The sequence below is a fragment of the Melitaea cinxia genome, chromosome 3 (genome assembly GCF_905220565.1).
Source record: "Melitaea cinxia chromosome 3, ilMelCinx1.1, whole genome shotgun sequence".
NCBI lineage: Eukaryota > Metazoa > Arthropoda > Insecta > Lepidoptera > Nymphalidae > Melitaea > Melitaea cinxia.
The window spans coordinates 16,767,728-16,777,883 of NC_059396.1; the positions used below are offsets into that span (position 1 = coordinate 16,767,728).

Consider the following 10,156-nt stretch of genomic DNA (forward strand, 5'->3'; position numbering starts at 1 on the left):
CATCTTTAGACAAGTATTTATTAAATTTTATGTTATTACTTTTTGACTAGCCTGTTGGCGCAGTTTATAAGTGGCTCTGCTTTCTGTTCCGCGGGTTGCGGGTTCGATTCCCGCCTGAGTCTGGGTGTAATATTTGTATCTATATATTTATATACGTATTATTTCTATGTATATTTAAAAAAAATTAGCTATACCAGTCGGCTGTTACCTGTAACACAAGCATTAAGTTGCGTATCATAAGAATAAACGACCCTGTCTGTATGTTATAAGATATTTATTTATTTATTTATTTATTTATAATCACTTCATCATCATCATCACTTCAACTTATCGCAGTCCACTGCTGGAAATAGGCCTCCACAAGTTTGCGTCAAAAATGGCGTGAACTCATGTGTTTTGCCCATAGTCACCACGCTAGGCAGGCGGGTTTATGACCGCAAGGCTGACTTGTCGCACCGAAGACGCTGCTGCTCGTCTTCGACCTGTGTATTTGGAAGCCAGAAGTTTCATGGTTATCACGCCACCGGTCGGCTTTAACAGTTCCAAGATAGTAGTGGAACTGTGTTATCCCTTAGTCGCCTCTAGTCGTAAGCGACACGCACGGGAAGAGAAGGGGTGGCTAATATATCTTTACTGCCGTAACTACACAGCAATGAGGTTATAAATATAAATTTAATATGCAGCTCAACCACATTTTATTTCTATGAATATTTAAAAATTTTGTAAAATATAATTTTGATTAAACTAAATACTATTAACCTTATTAGGAAAAATAATGCACTTACAGAAATTTCTTTACTCATCAGTATGACATTTTGTGTATCTAAGTAAAAAAGCAGTAAAGAAAGCACATCGAAAGGCTAATCATCTATAATTAAAAAAAAATACTTTTTTAAACAACATATTTTTTATTTGGATTATATAAAAATATATTATATTTTAGTCTTAAAAGTAAATTTATTTATGAATGGTATTTTTTAACTAAATTTCAAGAGTCAAGAACCTACGTGAATCGTGAACATTTTTTTTTCTCACAATAATATATATTTTTTACATTTTGTGTCTCAATAAAGCCGCCTCTCTATTACATGCTTGTGGTTTATACCAGCGAGTTAGCGACCCGCCCCGGCTTCGCACGGTTGCAAAAACTATCAGGGTTTCTCTACTATACTATGCATGTATTATACATATAAACCTTCCACTGGAATTAGTCTATTTACTAAAGAAAACCGCATCAAAGTCTGTTGACACTACTATGTAATGATACAAAATTATTTGTATAGACATAAATATTGTCATCTTTTCTAATCATAACGTAAAATTTACTTGTATAATGTTTTAATTGATTGATTTTTTTTCCACAATGTTCAATCTAATAGTTAGAGACTGCTTCAATATTATGTACGAGTTACGAGTATGTTAAAAGACACCACAAACTGTCTATATTTTTTAAAAAAGAATATAAATACAAAAAAAAATACCGAAAAGTTCAAAACAGAATATACAAACATAATTAACAAAAATGCTGTTTCCGTGTAAGCGTCATGCGAGTCTTTCACAAGTTCTTATCAGATTATATTTATAACATAACCTTTTAGGCACTATATAAACACTGCAATACTTCTACAATCATCAGTTGTTTCACAGACAGCAGTCAAACAGTACAATATGTTCTCCAAGGTAACTGATGCTTTAAATATTGATAAAAATAATATAAATCTCGAATTGAAATTTATTAAAAAGCTTAGATTAATTACAATGATGGCATTGATGTAAAATTTCAGGTCGCAATCTTCGCTCTGCTAGTAGCAGTGGCCCAGTGCAGTGCTGGTAACTACAACAGCTTCTCCTACGGAGTAGCTGACCCCCACACCGGCGATGTGAAGAGCCAGCACGAGACCCGCGTCGGCGACAACGTGGTCGGCCAGTACTCGCTCTTGGAGTCTGACGGCACCCGCCGCGTCGTCGACTACGCCGCTGACGCCCACTCTGGTTTCAACGCCATCGTCCGCAAAGACCCCGCCATCATCGCCCACGCCGCTCCCATCGTTCAATCCTACGCCGCTCCCATCGCCACATACGCCGCTGGTGTTGCACCCGTAGCCTATGGCGCCTATGCCTCCCCTCTCGCCTACAAGTCGTACGCCGCCGCTCCCTTGGCCTACAGCGCGATCGCCTCTCCTCTGGCCTACAACTCTTACGGATACGGCGCCTACTCTGCTCCTCTTGCCTACAAGTCTTACGGCTACGGCATCAACGGTCTCGGTTACGCAAAATGGTGAAGAACATGTTGTTATCGAAGTCATTAAAAATCTGTTATTTAATGTAAAAGCAAATATACGTAAAAACTAAAAATCTAGTCATAGCATTTTATTTCATTTAACCCTTTACTTTTTTTCTTTCTTTCTATGTAAATATTTTTCTCTGATAGTGTACAATAAAGAGTATTTGTATTAATTGTATTTGTACAGATAATACATACTACCAACTGTAACTCACTCGTAATTATTTCTTATCTTACTACGTATAGACATCTCCGTCTAAAATCTTTTTGCACAGTATAAATATATAAATATATATCAAGTATACATATATCTTTTTCTTGTGGCATCAACGATTTTGATTACCCTAGGTGCCTTAGTCATAATTTTAGAATATGATCCAGGGTAATAATTTCGACTATAATAGATTTAAGAACCCAATGTGACAACAATTTCGGTAGCAAAAATTGTAAAAATAGAATTTCAAATATAACAAATAAACATTTCGAAATTTATTTGTATGATAAATTCCTACTTTAAATGTTTCTGAAGAGGATTAACAATTATTTATCATTTAAAGGCATTCAAATTCAAACTGAAGTTTAGTGACAAAAAAAAATTATTTATTATTAAAATTATTTTCTAGTGTTTACGCGAATTTCAGTCATTATAATGTAACAACTTTGTCGAATTTTTATAGCTGTTTATTAAGTTTTTTAAATGCCCGACGTTTCGGATACTTTACAATAACTATAGTCACGGGAGTCCGCCCTTCGAAAAAGTCGTTTCATTATACTATATAGTCCATCAGATGATTTTACGTAGAGTTATAAAAAAAACGAGATGAAAAAGGAGATTGATCGGTGTATGAAATTACATCATTTGTACGTAATTAAACTTTTATAGCTCGAGTTCTAAGCGACATAATTAAATCATCATCATCATCATCATTTCAGCCTATTGCAGTCCACTCCTGGACATAGGCCTCAACAAGCTAGCACCAAAAATGGCGTGAACTCGTGTGTTTTGCCCATAGTCACCACGCTGGGCAGGCGGGTTGGTGACCGCAAGGCTGGCTTTGTCGCACCGAAGACGCTGCTGACCGTCTTCGGCCTATGTATTTCAAAGCGAGCAGTTGGATGGTTATCCCGCCATCGGTCGGCTTTTTAGGTCCAAGGTGGTAGTGGAACTGTGTTATCACTTAGTCGCCTCTTACGATACCCACGGGAAGAGAGGGGGTGGCTATATTCTTTAATGCCGAAGCCACACATCATACATAATAAAACACATAGACATAATTAAATAATTATCAAATATAAAATCAAGTAAGTTAAGATTAGTTAGAACCACTTGTGTAATTTCCAATCTCTTGGGAATATCGGGATAAAAAATTCATCTATTTTAATCTGTATTCGAAATTGTCACTTTAAGTTGCAGTATTAAATTGTCACTCACGTATATCTAATAATTAAATAGCATGCGTTAAAACTCATCATATTCATTTCAATATGCCATTATATTTAAAATTCTGCGTTTAATTAAAAACGAGTGAAACCACACGACCGAAGTAAATCTTCTTTAGTTGCCACATCAGTAGTATACGAAACGTAACTCTTCCTTTTTCTATTCTCACTCACTTATTATCTCCTTCTCAACTTCCGTTCGCCTCGCCCGATCACACTTTTCGTAACGCAACCAAGTCAAGCGTGCTTAAAGAATGAAATCTCATCGTAAAAGTGGTGATAATTACGTAAAGACCGTTTAATCAAGTAATAATAACTGGTGATAATACACTTGGATTCTGACAAGTAAAAAAAAGTAAAACATTAGTATAATTAATATATTTAATATTTATTTAGAAGCAAAAAAAATAAACAAAAATTATTTGAGACGTTGCTTTGGTGCTGCGGTTGCAACCCTGGCTGCTTGCGCTGGCGGTCGTAGGTTCTATCCCAGCTTACGGCAAACTTTATTTAATTACCTATGAATGTAATAATATTTTTTGTGGACGCGGCAGGTTAACAATACTGGTCTATAAATAAAATTTTAACATTTACTTAAAAATTATTTATCACCTATATTTTAACTTTTTTTTTGCAATTTGTACTCATTAATAATAGAAATAAACGTATTTAAAATTATCAATGATGTAAGTCACAGGTAATTAATTATTTTCGAATTTGAACGTTTCAATAAAAAATAATTACTAAAACATTAATATGATTAACGAAATTCCGTTTCCGTGTGAGCGCAACGAACGTACGAGTCTTTCACTAGTTCTTATCGGATTATATTTATACCATAGAGAGAGAGGCGATCGCCTCTCCTCTGGCCTACAACTCTTACGGATACGGCGCCTACTCTGCTCCTCTTGCCTACAAGTCTTAATGGCTACGGCATCAACGGTCTCGGTTACGCTAAATGGTAAAGAATAATATATTGTTACCAATTTTATCAAAAAACCTGTGATTTAATGTAAAAGAAAATAAACGTACAAAAACTAGTCATAACATTTTATTTTATTTAATACTTTTTAAAAATTAGATATGATATAGGACTATAATATACCTAATAATCCGTTTATATATTAATATAGTAAATAATATAACAAGTTCTTTGCTTACGGCATTAGTGATCACACAAAAATAAAATAATAATAAAAATATTTAAGCATTAATATTTACATCCATATTTGGTTTTAAAAAGAAAGTACTTGAAAATATCTGTATATATATAAATGAATGTTTGTCTGTATGTCCTTTATAGAATCGTAAACTATACATTTAATCATGTCATGATCTTTAGCATAGTGTTGTGCATGAGCCCACAAAGGTTTCAGAGTTGGTGTGACAAAAAAAATGAAAAAAAAGCGTAGCAACGCGCGCAGGGTACAGCTAGTAACAAATAAAATCGTTACGGTTCATAAAATTGGGTCATCCCAACAAAATAGGTACCTATTTTAATTTAAAAATAAAAAAGTTTATTTAATATATACTCATTGTATGTATTACTTTTAAATGGTTTATATTAATGCAAGATACATTTTTTGAAAGTTAACATCCAATTTTAAGCAAAAGGAATAGCTTGTTTTTTGTTATTTACCTTTTGAAAGAATATTAAAATACTACTGATTTTATATTTGATATAAATAGTAAAATCTTCTTTTAAAGCCCTTTCTAAATTTGTTTTTATTTACGAATTTATACCATCTAAGTTTTTTTTAAACAATGAACACACGGTCGTCTGTTCCTAAAGTAAGCAACTTAATGCTTATGTTATAGGTAACAGCCCACTGGTATATAGCTACATTTTTTTTTTCGATAAACATACTTATAAATAATATATATAGAAATAAATATTTTTATTACAACCAGACTCGGGGTCGAACCCACAACCCTCGGAGCAGAAAGCAGGGTCACTACAAACTGCGCCAACGGGCTAGTCTATTATAAACTATGTATAAAACATAATATAAACGATAGCTATAGCAACTCATCTATAATATAAAAATAAGTCGCTGAATGTGTTGCTAAGCGCAAAACTCGAGAACGGTTGGACCGATTTCGCTAATTCTTTTTTTTAAATATTCCTTGAAGTACGAGGATGGTTCTTACGGAGAGAAAAATTCTGAAAAAAAAAATTATCAAATTAAAGAATCGACTGCTAGGCGATACGAAGTTCGCCGGGTCAGCTAGTTGTGTTATAAAAAAGGTGTAATTATATAAAATTGCCTAAAATGGAAAAACTACGAAAAATTTAAAACAAAAAAAAATACTATTTTACTCTCAAAACAACTTCACTTCTCAGAAAGAGTAGAAGTCTGCCTACTATTGCATAGAATTTCAGAGAAACATAAGAAGAAATAGTAGTATCAAAGTAAGAGCAAAAAAGTAATAATCATAATGTCAGTTGTTTTTATTTATTTATTTATATACAAGGGATGGTACACAGCACAGAAAAAATTATAAAACAAACAAGGATTAAATATAATTAAAAAGGCCAATTACGACCATCCATCGGTTTAAAATTTAAATTAACAAACGTAAAAAAAAAAAAAAAAAAGGAAACACAAAACCATTAACACGGTGAAAAAAAAAAGAAAAAAAAAAACAAACTTATTTCTATATTTAACCTATAAGTACCCATGGGAAGTATAAATTAAAAACAATTTACTCTATTGGAAGGAAATATAATATTGATAATAATAATAGTGAAGATTATGTAAATATTTATGAAATATATGTAAATTATATATATTTAGTTGTTGTTTTGATTATTTTTTTTAAAGAACTGTTGTTTTATTTTATTTAAAAAAATATTTTTTGAACCTTTGAAAATATCTACGTCTTGAAATTTCAAATTGTATGAGTTAGGTAATCTTGTAAGTATAGAATTCTATACATAGTTGGTGGAGCACTTCGGGACATAAAATAAGGCAGTGTGTCTTGTGCGTCGTGAAGGGTTGTTTAGTATAATGCGTTCAGCAAGCTCCGGGCAGTTGATGCGGCCACGAAATATATCATACAATAGCATAGTTTTTAAAATATTACTCTATTTTCAAGTAAAAATTGCTTCATACTTTTATGCATATTTTTACTAAAATTACTTACATTTTAAAATCGTTATTATAAAAAACGTTATAACGAGATTGTTTTTAAGGATAAAAATTACCTAACTATTGTTGTAAATAAGAACTTAATTAATCGCATATTAATGAAAATAAAATAGGCATATTATTATTAGTTAGAAACGTTATGATAGTAATAATACAGGCTGTTTGTCTTGCATCTGAGACATGATAAATACATACAAATATTTTTCTACGAACATAATCAAAATGTGGCGGTTGCATGCCGGTCATCTAGTGTAATGTATAATCTAACACTATAACTAACACAAAGTAATACCTAGGACAATAAGTACAGCTAAAATAAGTCGTCATTAAAAATTAACAACTGTTAATTTTAGAGCGTATGGACTTAAAGTTGGAATAAAAGTTGCATAAAACTAATTTCCTATATCCTCGACCAAACTAACTTTTTCTGTTTCCTTCCTATGACTAGCCCGTTCCCTTAACTAGCCGTTTGCCGTAATTCTGCTTTCTGCTCCGGTGGTTGTGAGCTCCATTCCCGCCTGAGTCTAGGTGAATTATTTATTAATTATTTATTTATACATGTACCTATTATGTAAAAAATATATTTAACCATATCAGAAGCTTTTATGTAGCTTACCCAAGAAAAAGATGACCGCGTGTGTATCTTACAGATATTTATTTATTACTTATTGATGACACGCCTAGACTGAGTGATCACAGCACGGGCTATGATTTTGATATGGCTTTGACATTCACAGATTCGATTCTCCCTCATGACAAATACTATAAGCTCGCTTTAGCCTGTAACGTCCCACTGCTGAGCAGAAGCCTCTTTAACCATGTAGAATAAGGACCAGAGCTTCATCCACCACGCTACTCCAATACGGGTTGGCGGATATATTCTCTACTATGAGTATCGAACGCTATCAGGAGTACATGATAACAACCGGAACCGACGGCTTAACGTGGTCTCCGAAGCACGGTGAGGAGATCCACAAGGACTGCACAAACACCCAGACCGTGGCAATCTGTATAGCCAAAACAAATATTTGTCATGCGCAGGGATCGAACCCGTAACCGCCAGCGCAACAGCCACAAACCAGTGCTGTGACTGTAGCGCCAACGCGGCGTCATATTATAGGCTAAGCGGATGTTTTCGTGGTCTGGGCGTTTGTGACTGTTCCCGGACTTATAATATGTTGACGTCATCTATTCCGGATATTAACTTGATTCTGTGGTACGTCTATCGTGTAGAAGTTAATCCTCCTGGGGACAAATGTTAGTGAAGTGTATTTATTTATCTAATATATCTTCGCTAAAATAAATTATTATTACTAACACTAGATATAAGATTACTTTGTCATACTAACATATAACGACTAATTATGGACCATATCTAAAAAAAGTAAATAAATTAATTTAAAAAAATCCAACTGTTACAATTCGTAAGATATAAACTACTATTAATAGGGCTACCGCTAAATTTAGAAATCAGTTTTTTTATAAGTTATACGATGGTGTAAGTTGATAGTACTTACATACAATATTACGTACAAACACACAATGTACAGTGTGTGATAGATGTATATACTGTTAATATACCTATATGTGTATTGCTTGTTTAAACGCCATAATAAAGTACTTAGACGCCGAACAAAAAATATTACTTCAGTAAAAAGTTGTACTATCTAACGGTAAAAATGAATTATTCGTAAAAAAAGTTATCATTGTATCGATTTTATGTTGCTCATTTGTGAGCAAATAATTATGTAATAAAATAAATAATACCTATGCAAGATACCTATATTAATTTTTACGCTTCAGCCTGTAATATTCCACTACTGGGCATAGGCGTCTTTGCCCATGTGTTATGATTTTTTTTTTAATTTTTCTATTCAACGAGCAGCAATAAAAAGAAAATAAGGAAAGTTTCGGAAATAAAACAATGGAAACATTTATTCGCGTGATTGTAGAATGACACTCGAAAATAGCTCATAGGCTCATTGTAGCCAATGTCGTAAACAATTTTGATATTTTTAAATAAAAACCTCTTCAATACAAAACATCGACGCGCTTAATTATAGAATAGTAACGTGTTTAATAATGTAGTTTCCTTGTAAGCGTAGGTCACCGCCAGTGAGTCTTTCACAATTTCCTGCTACGAATTTTATCAGATCGCACTCGTATCTCTAAAATTTAGAACTATAAAAAGGCTGTAATTTTACAACATTCGTCAGTTGTTTCACAGACAGCAAACAAACAATACAACATGTTCTCCAAGGTAACCGAAACATAAATATTAAATTAAATATTTAGTTGACCGTTACAAAGTGACGATTGTTGTGGTGGTAAAGCTACTTTTACAAAAATGGTCTCGGGTTCTATTCCCATCCAGAGTAGCTATTTGTTCTTTCAAAAGTTTTATATATTTAATTTTTTTATATAATTTTTATATGTCTGTAATGTTATGGGTAACAAAGCTTGCGAGTAATCACATTGCTTCGACGATTATGTTAAGTCAGGTGCAATAATTATTTTTAAAGAAAACGTCGACCCACAGTGAGGTATTGTTGCAGATTCAGCTTCAGCGAGTAAATATTTTATATTAGTTTATTTATGTAAACATTTATTTTCTAGGTTGCAATCTTCGCTTTGCTGGTAGCAGTGGCTCAAAGCAGCGCTATCCACGGCAACTACAACAGCTTCTCCTACGGAGTAGCTGATCCTCACACTGGCGATGTGAAGAGCCAGCACGAGACCCGCGTCGGCGATAACGTGGTCGGCCAGTACTCGCTCTTGGAGTCTGACGGCACCCGCCGCGTCGTCGACTACGCCGCTGACGCTCACTCCGGTTTCAACGCCATCGTCCGTAAAGACCCTGCCATCGTCGCCCACGCTGCTCCCATCGCTCATTCCTACGCCGCTCCCATCGCCACATACGCCACTGGTATTGCTCCCGTAGCCTATGGCGCCTATGCCTCCCCTCTCGCCTACAAGTCGTACGCCGCCGCTCCCTTGGCCTACAGCGCGATCGCCTCTCCTCTGGCCTACAACTCTTACGGATACGGCGCTTACTCTGCTCCTCTTGCCTACAAGTCTTACGGCTATGGCATCAACGGACTCGGTTACGCCGCAGGTCTTAAATGGTGAATTTATCGACGATCTTAGCAAATAAATAATAAATGACAAATGATCCTATCGAAACGGGATGGAGTAGTGAATCTAATTTAAGCAACTGAAGAGGCAAACTAATACTCATGTAAATATAATTTAAAGTACAATAAATAAAATATTTGAGCGT

General features: G+C 34.2%; 2 protein-coding genes across 3 annotated transcripts; both read left to right on the forward strand.

The window, feature by feature from the left end:
* The first annotated feature begins 1,631 nt into the window (after positions 1 to 1,631).
* Positions 1,632 to 4,762, forward strand: LOC123669627 (larval/pupal rigid cuticle protein 66-like). 2 transcript variants are annotated; one of them, XM_045603227.1, is made up of 3 exons: positions 1,632 to 1,680; positions 1,785 to 2,168; positions 4,575 to 4,762. In XM_045603227.1, the coding sequence occupies exons 1-3, from the start codon at positions 1,669 to 1,671 to the stop codon at positions 4,647 to 4,649; spliced, it is 471 nt and encodes a 156-aa protein (XP_045459183.1). In that variant the 5' UTR covers positions 1,632 to 1,668; the 3' UTR covers positions 4,650 to 4,762. The 2 variants fall into 2 exon arrangements, with proteins under 2 accessions (XP_045459183.1, XP_045459182.1); XM_045603226.1 differs by lacking the exon at positions 4,575 to 4,762 and having other exon boundaries at positions 1,785 to 2,359.
* Positions 4,763 to 9,093: 4,331 nt separating this feature from the next.
* On the forward strand, positions 9,094 to 10,156 carry LOC123669624 (larval/pupal rigid cuticle protein 66-like). Its single transcript, XM_045603223.1, has 2 exons — positions 9,094 to 9,136; positions 9,493 to 10,156. The coding sequence occupies exons 1-2, from the start codon at positions 9,125 to 9,127 to the stop codon at positions 10,003 to 10,005; spliced, it is 525 nt and encodes a 174-aa protein (XP_045459179.1). The 5' UTR covers positions 9,094 to 9,124; the 3' UTR covers positions 10,006 to 10,156.